Here is a 22,413-nt window from a genome sequence, read left to right as displayed (position 1 = left end):
ATTATTCACCCTGCCATGCTTTATTTTGCTTACATTAATAACCCATTAATACACTTAAGAAAAAAAAGTAATTTTGTATCATCATCCACTGACATTGGCAAGACTGGATGCTGATGATTACAGACACAAGACTCCATCAAGAGATAATTTCCTGATCTGTATGTATCACAACATTGATTTTTCTAGACTGTCCCACAAGTATGTCCAGGAAATCAGGGAGAAAAAAAGCTGCAGCCAGGAGACAAATATGTGCTAATGTACCACTTAACTGTCTGGAGAAAATCTATGCTCATGGCAGCAATACGAAGTTATTTGGTCTGTATTTATTTGCAATGTGCAGGCTACAGAATGTGAACATTCTGATTGTACCCAGACATAATGGAAAGAATTCACTAGCATTTTCACACTAGCTTTTGTAAGGAATGCACCTTTTAAATCACCATTGGTTAAAAGGTTGTCATTTAGTTTCAATAACCCTAAAAGGTTCTTTCTGTTACCTGAATAATGGAGAAAATTATTTGGGACCTCAAATCCCATCTGAATTGACTGTTCTTGGTCACTTTAGTATATTTCCTTGTCAGTAAAACTAAGCAGACACACATTTTTTTTTAATTTGACAGAAAATATTGACTATAACTCAGTGAGTTCAGATTTATGGTGGGGAAACCCTCATAATTCAAAAGAGACTTTCTTGAAGTAATGTTGATAAAGAATATCAGTGTCAGTTTTCCTAATGGGAAGGAGCAGAATGCTTTACAAGGCAAGACTTTCTGTTAAATAAGCAGCCTTCTCATCAGCGAGCAGTATATACGTATAAACGTATAAACACATTTTATTTTTTTCCCCCTAGAGTAGGATATCTCAGTGATTGTCATTTTCTACTTTCCCGTTTTAATGTTTTGACTATCAGTTATTTAAGGATCAGAAAACAACTTGGGATGTCAAGAAAAAGCCATCTTCATATATTTCTTCAGCAAAATACTTGGGTTTATCTTTCTCCAGAAAGTTCTAAGGCCTATTTATTTTATTTTATTTTTTTAGAGGTTGGTCTGATATCATAAATGCATATTCAGAATGACTATCCAAATTATTATTAATTTTTTTTAATTTATTTATTTATTTTTGGCTGTGTTGGGTCTTAGTTTCTGTGCAAGGGCTTTCTCTAGTTGCGGCAAGCGGGGGCCACTCTTCATCGTGGTGCATGGGCCTCTCACTGTCGCGGCCTCTCTTGTTGCGGAGCACAGGCTCCAGACGCGCAAGCTCAGTAGTTGTGGCTCACGGGCCTAATTGCTCCGCGGCATGTGGGATCTTCCCAGACCAGGGCTCGAACCCGTGTCCTCTGCATTGGCAGGCAGATTCTCAACCACTGCACCACCAGGGAAGCCCTATCCAAATTATTTATGTTTCAAGTTAGTGCTTTCCAAGATGATTAGACTAGTGATTTGACAGTAAAAACCATGGGCATTTTCAAGTCCTTTAGACCAAATATAATGAAAAAATTAAATTCTTTAATGAATGAGCATTCCATAAACATTTTTTTCCTTAAATTTTAAATGAAGAGGCATTCACATGAACCTTATACTGCCTCTGGTGCCTGGTAATCCAAATGCCTTGACTTTTTTTTAACCAAACCAAAGTGATAAAGAAATTGAGCCGTAGAAGAGGCAGAAACTTTTTTCATTCAGAGAAGGGAGTATTATTGATTGCATTTCAATTGTTTCATTAATTTTTTTTCCTATCACTCTCATGTAATGCTTTTGGAGAAAACTTTTTTAGCATCCCTTTTTTTCATTTTAATATTATATTTATTTAATCTGTTATATCAAAATATAATTTCAACATATAGTCAGTTCAAAACAACTATTAATGATGTATTTACATGATCTTTTTCTATTAATTCTTTGAAATCTACTATGTGTTTTATACCTAGAGGATATCTTAATGTGAACCAGCAACATTTCCAGTACTTGGTACCACATGTGACCAGTGGCTACTCTAATGGATGATGCAGCTCTAGACCATTATATTCTGAGCTGTGTGGCAGGATAATGGACCTTCAATGCTACTAGCTTTTCTCAGAAAAACATGTTTATAAATTTAGAGAGATCTAAGTAAACTGGAAAAGTATTTGTTCTAACACCCATAAAATCGAGGATAAATCTTACAGTATTATGATGTGATCAACATTTGTAAAGCCTCAATTATATTCATGGGATTAAAGTGAACTTCTTGAGTTTTGTGTAACCAAAAACAGATAAATAAAATGCCAAGGGAAGATCGTGGCCATATTCTTCAGAATAATTTTTAGTGCTTGCCCCCAAATTTTAGGGAAACATTAAAACTTTCCTGCAAAAAGCACAGCTCCCTTTTACTTGAAAGCTAAAAATCTATTAACCTTTTAATTAAAAGACCATGCTGAATATATGTGAATTGGTTACACATCTTACCCACTCCATTAGCTAACACAAGATGGAAAGGAATTATGGTATGTATTTCTGGGAATGACATTGGAATGACAACCTGCCCTATTCCTGTCATATGTACTTAGAATTCCAGGGGTTGGAATTCCAGCTTATATATGGGGTCACTCTGTTGGGATTCCAAAAAAAAATGCCTGGATGATTCTGGAATTTCTATGAGCAGAGATTTTAGAACAGCACGACATTATGCTCATTAGTTCTCCTTTCTTCCCGAGGCCAAGGGTATCTTGGAAAACCCTACCTAGAACTAGGGCAGTGTTCTCAAGCCATGTATGTGGGAATAATTTAAAAATACAAACATCAGCTAAAATTTCTATGTGCTTATTATGTTTAAGTTACAGATTTGAACTTCATTCATTTATTACCTACTGGCCCCCTTCACCCATTTCTTCCACTCCCCTCTCCCCAGCTCTGGCAACCACCAATCTGTTCTTTGTATATTTGAGCTTGGGGTTTTGGGGCTTTTTTGTTTGTTTGTTTTTAGATTTCACATATAAGAGAGATCATATGGTATTTGTCTTTTTCTGTCTGACTTATTTCACTTAGCATAATGCCCTCGAAGTCCATCCATGTTGTCACAAATGGCCATTTAAATTGTTTCATTATTATGCAAAATTTTAAATATAGAGAAAAGTGGGAAAAAAACCCCAAGACAGCTGCAGCAGTCATCAACTTATGGTCACCTTTGCTATATCTATACTTTTTCCTCCACACTGGATTCTTAGGAAGCAAATCCCAGACATCATGTAATTTCTATCGATTATCTATTATGTGATTGGAACTTTGTTGGGCTTTGAGATTTGAAAAATGAGTGAGACATGTCCTTGTCTCAGAGAGCTCATCAAATCCATCTGGGGTAATAATGTTTAGTAGTCAATGTATTGTAATTATAATGTATGTCCACTGTAACATAGACCCAAACATAAATAAAACTCCTGAACCAGCTTTCAACATAGCAAAAACCTAATATAATTTTATAATATGAGCCCCTAGAACTAATTTTATGAAGACCTTTTTAAAGCATGAAAATTGTCTTAGTTCCATTCACAGTACAAGGGCCTTGAAACAATGAAACCCAGTAGCGATGAGCACACATAGAACCTAGATTTTTGGCTTCTAAGTCTCCTTTCCCACTAAAAGGAACCAGTGCTCCTTGGATAAATGGCTGACTGCATGGTTGATGGAGACAAAACAGGATGAGCCTTGGAACGTCTTTTCATGCCAGGAAGTTTGGGAGTACTCAAAAAATGATGGGGACATGTCAAAAGGACACAAGAACCTCTTGAAAGAACTCCTACTAGCCAAATCTGGAAGAACTTGAGCAACAAAATTACTACTGATAATGGAATACAACCCATTGAATAAAATAAGAATCCATGAGTGAACAGCTCATACAATTCAATATCAAAACACACAAACAACCAAATAAAAAAAAAAAAGGGGCAGAAGACCTAAAAAGACATTTCTCCAAAGAAAACATACAGATGGCCAGCAGCTCAAATTATTAGAGAAATGCAAATTAAAACCATGATGAGGTATCACCTCACACCAGTCAGAATGGCTATCATCAAAAAATCTACAAATAATAAATGGTGGAGAAGGTGTGGAGAGAAGGGAACCCTCCTACACTGTTGGTGGGAATGTAAATTGGTGCAGCCACTATGGAAATCAATATGGAGGTTCCTTAAAAAAACTAAACCTGGAGCTACCATATGATCCAGCAATCCCACTCCTGGGCACATATCTAGAAAAGATAAAAACTCTAATTCAAAGGATATATGCACCCCAATGTTCATAGCAGCACTATTTACAATAGCCAAGACGTGGAAGCAATCTAAGTGTCCATCAACAGATGAATGGATAAAGAAGATGTAGTGTATACACACACACACACACACACACACACACACACACACACACACACACTGGAATATTACTCAGCCATAAAAAAAGAATGAAATAATGCCATTTGCAGCAACATGGATGGACCTAGAGATTATCATGCTAAGTGAAGTAAGGCAGACAGACAAAAACTAATATCATATGATATCACTTACATGTGGAATCTAAAAAAATGATACTAATGAACTTAATTACAAAACAGAAATAGAGTGGCAGACAGAGAAAACTTATGGTTACCAAAGGGGAAATGGTGGGGGAGGATAAATTGGGAATTTGGGATTAACAGATACAAACTACTGTATATAAAATAGATAACCAACAAGGACCTACTGCATAGCACAGGGAACTATATTCAATATCTTGTAATAACCTATAATGGAAAATAATGTGATATATGTATATATTATATATACGTGTATGCGTGTGTGTGTATGAATCACTTTGCTGTATACCTGAAACTAACACACTCTTGTAAATCAACTATACTTCACTTTTTAAAAAAAAGAATCTGTGAGTGAGTCCATAGCAACAATAAATTTAAAAGATACTACACACATAAGAAGGAAAAGCTTTTTTTTACAGTAGAATGCCAATTAATAAATGTGGAATGAATGGTAGATTAGAAAATTACCATTTTGCAACCAATAGTTTCATTGATTCAGGCAAGAAGAAGAAGTGTCAATGGATACTAAAACTAGAAAGTAAAAGGTAGTGAGGAACAGGATACTTACATATCTCAAAGAATCTCTCCACAAATTACTTACTAATAGCCAAGGGGAATATTAGCTTTAGAGTGGAGAGGCTTGGTAGTCACACCTTAACCAAGTGATCAAAATTACAATCACCAGTAATAGACCTCTTTTTTTTTTTTTTTTTTGGTTGCACCAGGTCTTAGTTACGGCATGCAAAAATTCCTATTTGCGGCATGCATGCAGAATCTAGTTCCCCAACCAGGGATCAAACCCAGGCCCCCTGCACTGGGAGCACGGAGTCTCACCCACTGGACCACCAGGAAAGTCCCACATCATGTGCCTCTTGATGTTATGCGTTGAGAAAGACATCCGTGATATTCTTGCCCCCCGAAATGCATAATTAACGTTAAGGAAATATCAGACAAACCCAAACTAAAAGATACTCTTCAAAAATGTCAGTGCCCTGAAACACAAAGAAAAGCTGAGGAGCTATTTCAGATTAAAGAAAACCAAAGAGATATGAAAATTTATGTGTATGTGTGATCCCAGTTTGGATCCTGGACTAGGAAAAAAGTTGCAGAAAGAACATTATTGGGACAGTTGGTAAAATTCAAATAAGGTCTGTGGAGTAAATAATAATAATGTGACTATGTAAGTCTCCTAATTTTTATTGTACTGTCTTAAACTCAGTGATTACCTTTGTTCTTAAAATATACATTGAATATATACATTGAAATATTTAGGGGCAAAAGGACATGATGTCTGCAACTCAGATGGCTTAGAAAAACAAATAACATATATATGGAGAGAATAAATTACAGAAGTAGCAGATTTTTACCACTTGGTGAATCTGGGTGGAACATGGAAGAGTTTTTATGTTATTTTTGCAAATTTTCTCTTAAGTTTGCAGTTATTTCAAAATTTAAAAATTTTAAATGCTAAAACAAAGCAACTACACACATATGCATACACATACACACAGACACAGAGTTAGTTGTCTTCACTTTAAATAAAGCCAACTCAGAATATGGAAATCTGAAGGTCATACCCAAAGATGAACTGAGAAATATAAAAACTTTTCTCCCAACAAATTTGCTACAGAAATCCCATAAGAATTTTTCTGTTAAAATTATAAAATTTATAAAAATAGTTTCCCAAACCCCCATCTGTAAAGAGAGGCATACCTGCATTTGTTTTATCTGTTACGCCAAGAGTTGCTGTACCTGGCTGGCTTGCTTTGCAAAGCTCCTCACATAGAGCTGTTTATGAGTATGTGCTTAAATGTTTTTGAAGAAAATGAGGGTGATGATAACTTGCTCCATAATACAGATTAAAGCCTTTGCAGAATTGAGGCTCTACTTCAGATTTCTCTCTTCCAATTACCTGAGTAGCTTTTCAGGCCATGTGAAGTCAGGCTTTAGGAGAGCTGCTCTTTCCACTAACTGGCTCTGAACTTCTTGAGTTTTCCCGTTTTTCTATCTTCCTCTCATTAAAATATAACTTTTACAGGAATAATAAGAATAGTAATGAGATAATGAGTCTATTATTTTGAGCCTATCCTAAAAACACTGCTCTACTAATCACACACACACAAAAAGAGTAAGGGGACTTCCCTGGTGGTCCAGTGGTTAAGACTCCACACTCCCAATGCAGGGGGCCCAGGTTTGATCCCTGGTCGGGGAACTAGATCCTGCATGCCTGCCACAACCAAAAAGTCTGCATGCTGCAATTGAAAGATCCCGCATGGTGCAACGAAGATCCCATGTGCCGCAACTAAGACACAGCACAGCCAAAATAAATAAATTAAAATTTAAAATTTGAAAAAGAGTAAGATTTTCAATTATCCAAAAGCCGATTAGCCAAGACCCCATCTTGCCTCTTCTAATTCTTCTTTTCTTTTTTTTTTTTCTTTTTTACCATTTTATAGGGAATGGGGGTAAGAAGTAGAAACAAGCAAAACTAGTCAGTCAAATGTATTTTCTTATAAGTGGTTTGGTTTAATTTAAAAACTAACAGACAAACAACCCAATCCAAAAATGGGCAGAAGACCTAAATAGACGTTTCTCCAAAGAAGACATAAAGATGGCCAAGAAGCACATGAAAAGTTGCTCAACATCACTAATTATTAGAGAAATACAAATCAAAACTACAATGCAATATCATCTCACACCAGTTAGAATGGGCATCATCAGAAAATCTGCAAACAACAAATGCTGGAGAGGGTGTGGAGAAAAGGGAACCCTCTTGCACTGTTGGTGGGAATGTAAATTGATACAGCCACTATGGAGAACAGTGTGGAGGGTCCTTAAAAAACTAAAAATAGAATTACCATATGACCCAGCAATCCCACTACTGGGCATATACCCAGGGAAAGCCATAATTCAAAAAGACACATGCACCCCAGTGTTCACTGCAGCACTATTTACAATAGCCAGGTCACGGAAGCAACCTAAATGCCCATCGACAGACGAATGGCTAAAGAAGATGTGTTACATATCTACAATGGAATATTACTCAGCCATAAAAGGGAACAAAATTGGGTAATTTGTAGAGATGTGGATGGATCTAGAGACTGTCATACAGAGTGTAGTAAGTCAGAAAGAGAAAACAAATATCGAATATTAATGCATATGTGTGGAACCTAGAAAAATGGTACGGATAAACCGGTTTGCAGGGCAGAAATAGAGACACAGATGTAGAGAACAAACATTTGGACACCAAGGGGGAAAAGTGGTGGGGGGAGGGGTGGTGGTGGGATGAATTAGGAGATTGGGATTGATATATATACACCAATATGTACAAAATAGATAACTAATAAGAACCTGCTGTATAAAAAAATAAAATTCAAAAATTCAAAAAACAAAAAAATAAAAACTAACAGACATTGTCTGTAACAGCAAAAGATCAGAAATAACCTAAATGTACTTCCGTAAGGACATTTAATACTGGTGGAATACAATGGTTCCATAAACAAAGACTGGAAAAGTCTATGTATTGATATGGAAAGATCTCCAAGGTATACTGTTAAGTCCAAAAAGCACAGTACAGAACAGTGTATATTGAATGCTACCTTTCACATATAATAAAAGGAGGAAAGAATATATGTATACAGTATATGTTTTTGCCTGCATATGAATGAAACGTCTCTGAAAAGGTACACATGCACACAAAATTTTTTGCCTAAGGAGATGAGAATTTGGTGTTGGGACACAGGTTCATTAATTTCAGCATTGACAGATGTTGAAAAACTCCTAAATGTAATGCTTATAGAAGAAAGTAAGAAATGGTACTTTTCACCCCTGTTTTATTGCTATAGAAATTGCTGTCCTAAAAAGATAAGTTTATCAAAAACAGAGACACTCCCAGATCTTTCACTGTAATGATGAAAACCATTATGCATTTTATCTGATTCAATTATTCTGATTCACTTATGAACTTGATTTCAAAAAAATTGATCAACGTTTTTTTCTTAAGTGTTATTAGTCACAGGAGTACATCCTATGAATGAACACAAGACTCGCCTGCTACAGGAATATTAAAGAGCTGAAAAGTATAAAGCTGATTTAAGTGGAGTTCTACCAAAATACCAATATGGTTTAATACCCTATGGGAAGTAGAAGGGTAAAATTTATTTCAAATTCATGTAAGATTAGTGTAAGTAAATCGGGGAAGCCAGAAACCAAATAAGACCTAGAAAATTTTTAGGAATCCAAAAGAATCTAGAAGAACATACTCCCTGGAGGTGATATTTTTATATATCACCAATTTTTTTCGACCAAGATTTCATACTTCCCTTAAACAGGATATTAAATGGCACATAATAATTTTTTCCCTAATGGTTCTCTTTGTAGTTAAAAGCTTTCTTTATCAGTCCACCTGTATTTTATAAGTGGATAAATAGAATTACTCCAAGCTGTCTGAATACTTCTTGTTTTTTTCCTGTAACTGCCAAAGTCAGTGAGAAGTAGGAACCTAAGACAGTCTCTGGAATAGGTAACCATCTGTTACCACTTACAACACAAAATTTAACAAAGAGAAACTCTTCTCTTGTGGCTTATTTGCAGACTTCATGGTTCTCCTGTTTAACTCCCTCTTCTAAAAAAAAAAAAAAAAAAAAAACAACAAAACATTATTATTCAAATAAACACTACTCATCCAGCCCATAAGTGGCATGTTAAAGCTTTTTCCACTGAGAATTATTTGTATAGTTCCAGTTAATAATGCTGCATTTTTATAGGGAAGAGTACATAGATGTGACAGTGGTTTTGGAAACAACTTAGGTAACATCAAGAAACATCTGCACATTTTCCAGCAGCCTGAGTAATGAAGTAGTGATTTGTACAGCCTTCCCTGCATCTGCTCTTTCCCCTCTTCCTTTTTTCAGCACATCTAGATGATTAATAAGCTGAACACTCTGTATATGCATTCTGACAACCATGGGACTATGAGGGTTGACAATATACACATCACCCTATGTTGTTATCATGAAACACCTCATTGGATACCCTATACCAGGGCACTGTGGCATTTTGAGAGGTTGGTGCTGGAGCTATATGGGACTCTTTTCCCATTGGGGTCAAGTCGATAACTTTCTCAGGTCATAGTCAGTGGCTGGGTCAGTGTCCTCTTGAGTCTGGATTATGCATTTAAAGAAATGATTCTTTTGCCTTCGGGAAGAGAGTATAGTCTCATCTTAAAAAGTATAGTCTTATTATTTTAAAATGTAAAAAGACAGTTTTAACAACCATTTTGTTCATTCCACTATGAATTCTGCTGACAGACCTGTCCTAAAACATGTCTCTACTGCCAAACCCCAAGTTTCACAGTACTAAAGTTGACTCTGTATGACCTGTTACATTTTCCATAGACTCTTGGATGTGATCACAGAAGGGTGATTGCCAAGCTTTTATTTCAACTCAGATACGACTAAATGCAAGAAATCACTTACTGACACCTTTATTCTGTGTGCCTCTCTGTAAATCACCATTTTGGGAAAAAGTTATAGGATCTACAAAATGGTCTGCCTGTGTTCCAAATTAATTTTGAGAATGGCTTTTTAATGTCTGGTTTATAATCTCTTTAGAAAAGCAGAATTATGATGGAAACACTGTGACATCCTAAGCTGTAACAAATGAGCTGTTCTTGAAGATAAATGTAACTTCATGTCTATGAAGCTAAATATTTACTTTCCAGATGATTTAATGTATCTTTGTTCCTTTCCACACTGAGCTTTTTTTTTTTTTTTTCTGTGCATCCCTTCATTTCCAAGCTACTTTTTTGTAACCCTCTTATATCAGTGTTTTGTGATGTTACAAAAAAGCAAAGAGTGTGAGGTCAAATTTTCCATTACGTACCTCAACAGGAATGCCAGGGAACCTAGCCAAACTAAGTCTACAAAAAATAAAAATTACAGGAAAGATGATTCATTAATCAACAATTGCCCTACAAAAAAAAAAATAATAGAATTTGTTGTATGCATTCGTTTTGGGGAGTGGGGAATGAGTGCAGACAGCCCAGCTATGGGATGAAATGGAGTATTTTATGGCTACATGACATGGCTTTAGGTCTACTGGGGATCTTTTTAAACTGTAAAATTCAGGGAAAGAATAATTCACTTTGTGCCTTGGTTTCTCTCAGCTTTTTCTTCTTTCAAAATGATAGTCGCTCATATGCTGGCCCCACTACAATTTGATTTTTAAAATAATGGCCGTGGAAAGATTGAATAGAAAGGCACAGCCTGGGCTCATGAACTGTGAGGGCATGAGCTGTTCCTTCCTCTGTTCTCGGTTACATTGTCTTTGTCACTCCTCTTCCTCTAACATAGGTCTCCTCTGCGTCCCTTTTTCTTTTGCCATAAGCTCAGGATCTTGATCCTTTCCTATAATGTTGTGAGATCAATAGAAATGCTAGACCTTTGTCTTTAAAGTTACTATTAAATATTAAAGGAGCTGAAAAGGGCAAAACTTATGACACTGGAGGAAAACAATTAGTAACTGAAATCAGAAAACACCCCAAAAGCTTTGAAACAAACAGAATTATCTGATCGCAGAACTTAGCACCATAAATGTCAAACTCAATGTGAAGCTTCATTTTTTTGTATTCTAATAGAAAACCAGCTAGTAAAAAAATACAGTTGGCTCTGTGACCCGCCAATAATAGATACTGTGAACTCTGTTATCTAATGTTTCATTAGCCAGCCCCTAAGCACCATCGTGCAATCAAATGATCAAAATGTTCAAAACTGCAAGATCCTTGTGCACCTTCTGATTCATCAAAGAAAGATGTTAGAGCCCTGTATCATTTTACTACTAAGTGTATTTTATTTCAATTCTTTGAAAATTGGTACTCTGTGTGTGGTTCAGACACTATTAACCAGATTATGTAATTAATCAGAACAATTCCAACCATGTTGCATGATACTGAATTTACTGAAGAGTTTTGTTGCCTTTTATGGAGAACATGAGAGGGAAGTGGAGAAGTGGCTTTTGGTTTTGTTTTTTTTTTTTTCTTTTGCCGAAAAGCTGATCACCTAATTGTTATCACCATTTCATCCACACAAACATGAGAAATAAACTTTTTAAAGTTCCTAATAATTGAGAACTTGTGAGAAGCTGGGACAGTTCAAGAAAATAAATGGATTGAAGGAGAGGAACAAAGCCAAAGTTCCCAGACCTTGACAACTAGGGCAAATGTAACGAGTCCACATTCATTGTCGGAAAATGTGAAGTCCTGCACTTTTTTAGAAGAAAACTGGATGGCATGAACAGAATCAAGGAATAAGGGCCTAACTTAGCCTGTGCTGATCAGACTCTTCTGTACTCACCTCTCCTCACTCCATCTGAGGGTCAATGACAGACTACCCAGCAGAGAATATTTTTAGAGTAGTACTGATGGAGGCAAATATCCTAGATCTCAGATGGAAAAAAATTACTCCCCAGTCCTCAAAGCTCAAAGAAGCTTTTTTCAGGTATTCCCAGTAGTCCATCCTTCACCCCGTTCTTCACTATCTACACCACACCCTACACACACACACACACACACACACACACGAGGAAGGAGAGAAGATATATGCAAAAACCACCTTCAGTAATTTTTCTTCCCCCATAAAAGATGGTATCTTGGCTTTTCAAAATCTCTTTGCCTTTACTCTTTTCAGCCATATTAAAGATTTGTTTCCTTGGTTTTTAAATCTTATTTTGTTCAGGCTTGTAGCAGCTCAGCAATCTCTAATATCTACTCTCTGTCATCCATACTCTCATTTCTCTATTACAACTACTCATGCAGGCCAGTAGATGTTTTTATGTCACATGTACTATGGGAGATATATTCCTCCCAATCCCACCATACTCCCAGACCCCATTCCTTTCAACCATCTAACCATCCATCCATCCATCCATCCATTTCAGTCAATCAGAACTTTGAGACTGGGGAAATTTACATCCCTAAAACTGATTATGATATGTTGAATTTATAAAGTACTCTTCTCTGCTTTGCAAGATTTTAAAAGAGAATGTGCTTTAGGACAGACAGATTTGAGTTCAAATCCTGTGACCTTGAGCAGGTTACTTGCCTCATTTATTCATTTAACAGGTATTGATTGAGCATCTTCTATGTTCCAGGCATTATGCTAGGCATGATGAATACAGTTGTTTACAAGACAGACATGGCCTTTCTTTACCTCATCGAGTTTATACTCCACTTGGGGAAGCCAAAGAAAAACAAGCCTTCAAATATATATTTCAACCATAGTAAATATAAGGAAGAAGAAACACATGTGGAGTTTAATTGAATCAAAGGAGCAGGGAAGACTATTTTGTTAAATAATATTTAACCTGAGGCTCAAAGAATAGGTAGGAGTTAGCCAGACGAAGAGGAAGTATAAGAGCATCACAGGCTGAAGGCCAGGCCTCCAAGACCAGAGTCAAGAAGGAACTTGGTGCAAAAGAGGAATGAGAGAAGGCAAGCTAAACTAGAGCCCAGAGAATGAGAGGAAAGTGGAAAATTACAGAAGTAGGCGGGGGCGGCGGGCAGCAAGATTAAGCAGGGCCTTGTAGGCACTGACGAGAGTTTTGGTCTTTTCTAATAGCAATGAGTAACCATTGAAAGTTTTTTTGCAGGGGGGGCGGTGGGGTATAAACATGATTATATTCAGGTTTGACTTTTAATTTTTTTATCTCATCACACAGTGGATTAGAGGAGTGCAAGAAGGAAACCAGTGAGGCTAATGACATTTTCCAGGTGAGAGATGATGGTAGCAGTCAATGGAGAAATAGATGGATTCAAGACAGATTTAGGAGGTAGAGTTTACCAGACTCGGTGGCTCCCTGGATTGGTGGCGTTGCATAAGAAGAGGGTGTCACTGATGACTTCCAGTTTCTGACATGAGGTGCTACTTCCTGACGTGAAAACTTTTGAAGAAGAGCCTAGCCTGAGGGTGAGGTGAGATGGGGGTAGGGGGCAGGAGTAGATCCCATGTTCAGTTTTGGGCTTTTTTGATCTAAGATGCTTGTGATTCATCCACATGAAGATGTCATGCAGGTAATTATAAGAACATATTTAGAGCTCAGAAGAGATGTCTAGGCTGGAGATATAAATTGGATAACAGCTTATAGATGATATTTAAAGCTATTAGTATGGACGAGACCACCTAGGAAGAGTGCATGCTTCTAGAAGAGGGCCCGGGAAGCCTCTCTGACTGAGCCTCAGTTGTCTCATCTGTAACATGGAAGTAATGATCTATCTGTGCAAAGTGGTTGAGAGGCATGCATTTAGCACATAGCCCTGTGTCCAGCTGATAGTAGGCACTCAGTATATGGTAATTGCTATTATTACTATGTCTGATAAAACCTCACAGCCTCGTTCTCTGGAATGAGTTGGCACTAACTGGCAGACAGGAGAGTGGAGAAGAGTGAATGAGTGCATGAAGAAATGAGCATGAATCTATAGGGATACGCCTGTTAAAATAGAGATCATAACATTAGCTTTTACTTTGCCAGTATGTTAGAATTTTTTTTTTCTAATTTTTATTTTCTAGGCAGCCCTCCTCTTGCAAACTAGCTCTTACAATTCTCACCCTGAAAAATCACGTGTCTTCATTTTTCTTAAATGGGAGTTTTGTACTCAAATGACTTTTGAGGCTGCCACCACATTCATCATCTTGGCAGATTCTTCTCATTGTTGCTACAGTCACTGATGGATTTGTTAAGAAATATCTAAACAGTCTTTTGATAACATTATTTTCAGGAAGGCAAAGCCTTTCCATTTCCAGACAGCAGCCTGGTTGTGGATGTGGGGAGACCGCAGAGCTATAACACACTGCACATGTGGACAAGGCCGTCTGGGCTTCTTGGCATTACTAATGATGGTAATGATCTCGCTTGGTGGAGCAGACCCTCCCTGCAGCTGGTGTCCTTTCTGCGCAGGGATGAGGTCATTTGGTAAGGAGGGGGGAAGACGGAGCTGGGGAGGATGAGAGAAGAGAAGGGGAAGAAGCTGTCACATCTGTGTTCTTGGTGGAAAAATAGAAACGTATTTGCCACATGCTTGCTTTATTTGTTTATTTATTAAGAAGAGGGAATGGAGAGGCTAGGGGATGGTGAGGAGCTATGACGTGGGGGCTTCCCCCCAAAGCTGCACAGCTATCTGTATCCACAGTAACAAGCTAATCAAATCTCCAGGGTACTGGTAAGCCTATGAATCTAATCTCTAGAATATTTGAAACTGCTTGAAGAGAATATTACAGCAATTTAGATCCCGGTAGCTACTTTAGAGTTGTATAGAAGCCTAGTTCTAGGCACTCCACTCCTCCTCCTGCCACAAATGTGTCTAAAAAAACCAAAGTAAACAACCTTTTTTTTTAGTGTAGCAGTAGTAGTCCAACTGGTGCGCCATTGGTTTATTTCTAGAACTTGTCTACGCAAAGGCTGTGTCCCCAGGGTTTGGGGTTGATGTTACAGTTGGTTGTTGTTGAGGGTTTTTGTAAGGGGAGGGCTTAGTGAAAGAGGGGTCACTTTGGCATCCCAGGGAAGGATCCTGGCCTGGGCACAGCCAGTCAATCACAGTGAACCGTTTGGCCATATCTGCTCAAGGTAATAGAAGTGAGTCAGCTCTGATCAAAATTACTAAAGGTGCTCTCAAGATATTTTTGAACCCATCAAAGGCAAGGCCGGGTCTGATGAGCCTTTGCAGCCTCAGTGCCTCAGCCAGGGCCTGACGCAAAGTAAGTGCTCAGTGAGTGGTGAGTGTGCAAGTGACTCAGTGTGCCCGTTCCCCATGGTTCAGGAGTCCTGCTGTTAGCAACTACAAATGACCATGAGTAATTATGTGGAGGAAAAAATAATATTTTTCTCCTAAATGCTGGAGAAAGAGGCAGAATTATTTAAGTAAGTGTAATAGTTGACTCTCAACAGTGCTCCTGACTTGAGTTTCCAAGACATAACATAAGAATACTGGACTGGAGGTCCAACCCTCTAGCAAGACACTAAAATTTCTTAGTCAGTAGAATGGGAATAATACTTTCTCTGCCTGCCTCCTAGGGTTATTTTCAGGATTAAATCTTATTAAGCAAGTGAAACTAATAAGAACTATAGGAGGCAAGGTGTTGTTATTGGCTTCATTTGAGAATACCATATCCTAAACATTTTTAGAAGAAAAAAAAAGATTTTCAATTCCTTGAAGAAAAGATTCTTCAAAAGCATATTTATTGGTGCCACTGTTGTTAGCTGTTAATCCCTCTTTAAGCTTCATTTATTTAAAATATAATGACAACACTACTCTCCTTTTCTGGAAAGCTTTTATGACTTAGCTCCAAATATTATATGCTTAAAGATCTAAAGTATCAAGTCCTCCTTGAAAAATACCATTATTATTGATCACCTCTGTAACTAGCAAGGGTTATGAAGCTACTGACTACATATGAGTAAGTGGTCACAAGTAAAACACTGGTATTACCACATGTATATTCTTTTCCTGCAGTTTGGGCCTCTGCAGACAGTGATTCAACTATAGGTGTGTCATGGGACAATAGAGTTTTGTCCTGGAAAGAGCACAGTATATAAAACCAAGAAACAATTCATTCCCGGGCCATTTTCTAACAATGGCCTTAATCAAATCATTTCACTTCTCTTAGCCTCACCTTACTCGTGTCTTCACTGAGAGAACATTCAGTGGCTCTGCATCAAGGCTTTACTACTGTCCCCAGAAGGCCCTTGAAAAGAGGGAGGACGTTTATGCTTGTCAGAATGACAGGGTGGGCAAAAAATGATAGGGTGGAGGGAGGTATGCTGCTGCCATTTAGGGGACAGAGGTAGGTCTGCTAAGTTTTCTACAGTGAGCAAAGCAGTCTCCTGAAAGGAAGAATTGTCCCCCTACAACATAAGTATGCCCTCTTAAGAGACACTGGGTCAGAGCTTTTGAGAGTAAAAGGGGACATGATAATACAGAACTATCTCAGGCAAACTGGGATGTATGGACCACCTAGCCACAGTCCGAGTCCACTTTTGTTTGCATTGTCTTCCTCCATTCTTGTCCTGTCCTCTCAAACGACAGGATCCCAAGCTCTGCTAAACAGCCCTCACGGAAGGGGACAGACAAGACCTTCTTCCATGGTCTCGATTTTACCAGGAAAACTAGCAACAGAGTTAAAGTCAGCTCACTTATGCATCCCTGTTTGGTTATGCTTTAGTCACATAGCCCCTGTGATTCCTCCCCTTCCCTCACCCTCAGAACCCTCGGCATTGCCACCACTCCAGTGTGGCAGCCAGGTGAAGCATTTGTTTGGGAGGAGGGGATGAGGGGGAGAAGAGGAGGAAGGGAGAGTGGAGCTGACTCTTCCCCGCAGCCGCAGCTAACCAGAGCAAGCTGCCAACACAGCCAGCTCACTCCATTTCAGGGGCCACCCTGAAGCCATATCTGTGGGCGCAAAGTTATTGTGACACATCCCACCATGGGGTGTGAGGAGAGAAACTACGCATGGCAAAAGAGGTGCCAGATGATTCTTACACTATTTTTTTGGACTGCCATTTAGAGAGAGAAAACAAAACCCAAGTCAGGAATCCATTTCACTCTGTTGACACCTCAGCTGAAGGAAGCCTTCAAGTCCAGTTGGGTTTTATGTTTCTTAACTCCTGTACATGGGCAAAGACTGGGATTCCAGAATTTCCTGTCTAGCCCCAGGTTTTTCTGCTAAAAAGTTAAACTTACTTTCAGCTTCTTAAATTGTATTTTACTCTTTAAAGAAGATCTGTTGTGCAGAATTGTATAAGGCTTGACATGATGGTCTAAACTAATTGCTTAAATATAGACATGGACAGTTGTTGAAAAGCACTTTTGTTTGTGTCTTGGAATGAAAGTTACCACACACACAATAGATGCTTTTCAAACCTAAATGGATTACATCTTGAAGAGAATAAAAGAGCATAGGAAAAAAAAAATTAGGCATAAATTCATTAGGCCAAAATAAAGTTGATGTCTAAATCCAGTGGGAAAGAACTTTGCCTCTGAAAAATTGAAATTTGCCTCTGGCACAGACAATTCTCTTTCCTCTTTTGTTTCTTTTACCTTCTCACCCTAGTATTTAAAGTTAAGCCTTTGGTAACATGTAGCTTCTCTGCACTATAGAAAAGTGGCAAGTATAAGCCACAGTAGCAAACAGACCAATCTCTTGTTTCATTTAGTACTGCCTCAGAGGAATAGCCCCCCTTTTGAGGGACAAGCAGACCCAACAAAGATCAGAGGTTAGGCCGTTGCTTTTCTAACTTTCCCATGAAACCCTAGGGTTTTCCAGAATTTACCAAAGATAGAAGGGTTAATTTGGGGAGAGCTTTTTAAAAAATCACCCAGTGTTATAGGAGAGGTTAGTGAGGTGTTACGGTTTTAAGAAAGATTCTTCTTTTCATTTATTAGTCTATTTTTAGCTCACTTCCAAAGCGCACGAGATACAGAACAATAAAATAATTCGTTGAGGGAATTGGAGTAATTGGAATATAAAGCCAGAGATAAGAGTGGGAAACCGAAATATATAGTTTCGGGTCCTTTATGGTTGTTAGAAGTAAATCACAAATTTAGGTCTAAGCTTCCTATTGGCCTAAGTGAAAAAGAGCATGCTATTTTAATCACCCAGACTCATCCTGTGGAATAAATTTATTAAGGGCATCATAGGGCAGTGTTCAGGAGCAAATGGTTTTTAATTGTTCACTCATTTACCAATATTTCTTGAGCACCTTCTAATGTATTAAGAGCTTATAGTGACAGAGAGCTTGGGCAATTTCAGAGAAAGTCATATCTTTATTAGATTTGTGTGAAATGCTCTGTATGAAAATGTAAAATCTCTTAAAACTGATTTTAACCATGTTTTAATGCTAAAGTGGAATGTTTATTTGTTTACGGATAAATCCAAATTAGATCAGGCACGTTTTCATGATTTTCTTTTTTTTAGAGAAGTCTCTGTAAACCTATCCCCACCCAGGTCTTGTTAAATTATCACCTGTGACCCAGGAAGATGCCTCTGTGAGACTCGTTTCTTGGAGCATAGAGGTGGTTCCTTGTGGATAAAAGTGTTCAGAAGTCAGAATTTGGTCCAAAGTCAGCTCTGGAATGCCCTCCACAAAACTCGCTCTTTTCAAATGTTTTAGGCAGCAAGATCCTTTCTTGAAAACAATCTTATGCCTACCCTCAATATAGACAACACACATAAGTGATATTTTATTAGTGTAAATTTAATTTTAAATTGTCATGTATCTACATATTATCAAAATAGTTGTTGAGACCAATGAAACCCTTTCCACAAATCAGAAATTTGAATGGATAATCATTCTCTGTCAGCCCCAGTATTTTTTTTCCCACCTTCTGTTTTGTTGCAGTTTTTTAAAGCTCATTTTTATACCTCAGTATATGCTATGCAATTAGAATAATCCAGAATCTTTTTTAAAAGCTCGTTTATGGTATACATGATCCTATTTGCAAAGCAGAAATAGAGACACAGACACAGAGAACAAATATATGGATACCAAGGGGGAAGAGATGGGGTGGGAGGAATTGGGAGATTGGAATTGACATATATACACTATTGATACTATGTATAAAATACATAACTAATGAGAACATACTGTATAGCACAGGGAACTCTACTTAATGCACTGCAGTAACCTGAATAGGAAGGAGATCCAAAAGGGAGGGGATATATGTATATGTATAGCTGATTCATTTTGCTATATAGCAGAAACTAAGGCAACATTATAAAGCAACTATACTCCTATAAAAATTAATTTTAAAAAAAGATAATGAATTTTTAAAAAAAATTTTTAAAGCTCATTTTTATACCTCAGTGTATGCTATGCAATTAGACTAATCCAGAATCTTTTAAAACAAGAGCAGTAAATAATTTTATTTCAAAATTGACTAATAAAAATAATTTTATTATACATTTTCTATATTAAATATGTATAATTTAACATTTTATATATCATGTATTTATAAATATAAATTTTGTTTAATGACATTTTCATAATGTGAAATATAAAATATTTTATGTATTTATCCATAAGTATATATTATAAATATATAATAAATACAAAATATATCACACAGAAAGCACACGCAGTTTACGTGTACACCCTTAAATGATCTATAATGCTATCATGATATATGTGTTATCTGTCATGTTATTTAGGCTACCAATGGGCATAACTTGTGGTCTGAGAGTTCAGCTCCCACAGAGCTGACCAGGACCATATGATATACACTTGTGTTGAGCAGATGTGTTTAAACTTTCTTGATATGTAACTGAGTATGGCACACGTGTGCTGTAGTAATGTACTCCATTGGAGTTTTGCATGAGCAGACATCTGTAGTCTAGAAATCATCCCAAAATGATATAGAGCAGTACCCTTCCTAATGAACAGTACTTTTAAAAGAAATTCATTTATATGTACCAGAATTGTAGGGGAGGCTTTTGGTCCAAGGTCTGCGTGGTGGTGGTAATGATAGTTGGTGGTGATATGTGAATGTGTGTATGTATCCATCTAAAACTGAGTGCATCCAGCTGGACGATAGGCCTTACGGCATCGTTTGTGTTGTTGTGGCTTTATTAATTGAACCTCTAAGTGAGACAGATGAAGCCTCTCCTTCCTTTCTCTAGGCTTAGACTAGCAATTACAGGCTGGTATGAGAAAAGAGGTCTAAGACATGAAGACATAAAACCAAAGAAAAAGTATTAACACTGAGAACCCGTGGATAAATCAATGCTATGTTTATTTCTATAACCAGATTTTAAAATAACTATATTTTAAATTTTTACAAAGGCAAAAATGAAAGGCACCACCCCCCAACAATCATGTAAGTGTATATTAGGAAAACTTTCTGCATATGGAGTGGGACAAAGTTATAAATAACTTAATTTTTAATATTGTTCTTTAGATATATGAAGAACCTAAAGTATCTTGTAGTTATTTTCTAGGGCTTGGTCTTTTTTCACAGAAAGGAAACTAAGTTGGGCAAGGAAAAGATGACTGGAATTTTTTAAATCTGTAATGTATAATTTCACCTAAATGAAATTAAATTTAGTTCAACTCTGGGATAAATGCTATGTATAACACCACTGGAACTGGAAGTTCTCTTGCTCTCCATTTGGTTAGTGGTCATTATTTTTTATTTCCATTCTCTCCAAAAACGAGGGTTTTCATGCTCTGTTGACAGAATGCTTCCTGTGCCTTTATCTCTTATACCCTACATATTGCTCCAGTTTGGGGCATAATTGTAAGTCATTGTATAATTCACCACAGCATGCCTTCCATTCCAGAAGTGGCTTGAAAAAAAAACCAGTTTTCTAGGGCTGCGGTAACATATTATCACAAACTGGGTGGTTTATAACAACAGAAATGTATTCTCTCACAGTTCTGGAGGCTAGAAGGCTGAAATCACGGTGCCAGCAGGGCCTTGCCTCTTCCTCCAGAGGCTCTAGGGAAGAATCCTTCCTTGACTCTTGTAGCATCTGATGGATGCCAGTAGTCCTCAGCATTCTTTGGGTGGTGGTAGTGGTAACTCCAGAATCTGCTTCTGTCTTCACATGGTGGTCTTCCCTCAATGTGTGTCTGTGTCCAAATTCCCTCTTCTTATAAGGACACCAATCATTGGATTAGGGCCCACCCTCATCCAGTATGACCTCATCTTGTTTACATCTGCAAAAACCGTATTTCCAAATAAAGTCGTATTCACAGGTTCTCAGTGAACATGAATGGAGGGAGAAGGGGAGACACACTAATCAACCTGGTACAGATAGTAAGAATCCTGTTAAATTCTCTCACTCCCCTGAGCATTTTAGGGGTCTACACTTAAGCACTTTTATTTGTCTAATCTGAAACAAAGCAATCTTGAGCTTTCCATCCACTTGGGACGTGGATATTTGTTTTCACTATAATATCTCTCTTACCTGGAAATGTATCCAAAGTCACAGAAACCCTAACTAATCAATTCTCTGGTCACTGCTGTAGCTCATGCTGAGTCTGTATCATTTTATAAAATTGCCCCTCAGGACCAGGTTTTGTTCTGCAGTATTCAAATGCAACTTCCTACTAGAATCAAAGTAAATTGCATACAAGTGTTTTCAGGCATTGACTCCAGCCCACACTTAACTTCTTCCCAAATTCTATATGTTGTTCTTTGTACATCTGGACATTAGGCTTACTTAAACTTGTGTAATATTCTCCCCAAGGTATTAGCTGTGAAGAGTTCCATTAACACGTTTCTTTTGCCACTCGAGTGTCCCCAGTATTCTCAGGACTGGCCAAAGATCAGACATTTGCGTGCCTTCAAGATATCATGTCATGTTTAAATCCATTCCTTAACTGAAGTTGCAATTGTACTGAAGAAGCGGTGCAGAGAAAAGATCACAAACTAGCCCAGGCACCACATTCCTCCCCATATATGCTTTCTTTGATCTACTTAATGTTTTTTTAAAGAAATTTAAATTAGTTACTAACAATAGCAGATTTCACAGAGAAATCCAGATATCTTGAAAACTCAGAAGATTTGGCAACCCTAGGCCCACATTTCTGCAGCTGTCCCTTCAGACAGAGCATGACGGGCTCTTGCCTACACTGTGGACCTCTCTGGACTGGACCACTTCATTTGTTTATGTTACCTGTCTGGCCCATGTTGGCATTTGACCTGTCAGCCCTGGCCCAAGCCTTAGGAATTCAACCTTAATTTTTTACCTAATGTGGTTCAAAGAAACTACATTGAACACACTGGGGCAAAGGAGGGCAGATCATTGGTTTCCTTTCCCTCTGTTTTGCACTGTCTTTTGGCAGATTTCCACCAATATCCTTCAAGCTCGGGGGTGA

The 22,413-nt window shown here is 37.7% G+C and overlaps 2 protein-coding genes across 11 annotated transcripts in view; one reads left to right on the top strand and one right to left on the bottom strand.

The window, feature by feature from the left end:
• Window positions 1-22,413, top strand: part of CMSS1 (cms1 ribosomal small subunit homolog) — a 392,074-nt gene that overhangs the window by 235,518 nt on the left and 134,143 nt on the right. Inside the window, exon 1 of one of the 8 annotated variants that reach the window (XM_082460548.1) lies at window positions 13,216-13,312. The exons of 5 other annotated variants lie outside the window; for them this stretch is intronic. Coding sequence is in view for 1 of the 3 variants with exons in the window: in XM_082460549.1 (XP_082316675.1) it covers window positions 14,499-14,511 (13 nt within the window). In the remaining 2 variants the exon portion in view is untranslated. 2 more of the 8 variants (XM_082460556.1, XM_082460549.1) reach the window with 2 other exon arrangements.
• Window positions 1-22,413, bottom strand: part of FILIP1L (filamin A interacting protein 1 like) — a 304,455-nt gene that overhangs the window by 228,265 nt on the left and 53,777 nt on the right. The gene's annotated exons all lie outside the window — the stretch shown is intronic.

The sequence above is a fragment of the Balaenoptera physalus genome (assembly GCF_965194825.1).
Source record: "Balaenoptera physalus genome assembly, chromosome: 4".
Taxonomy (NCBI): Eukaryota; Metazoa; Chordata; class Mammalia; order Artiodactyla; family Balaenopteridae; genus Balaenoptera; species Balaenoptera physalus.
The sequence above is the reverse complement of the archived record's forward strand: the minus strand, read 5'-3'. Positions and strand labels throughout refer to the sequence as shown.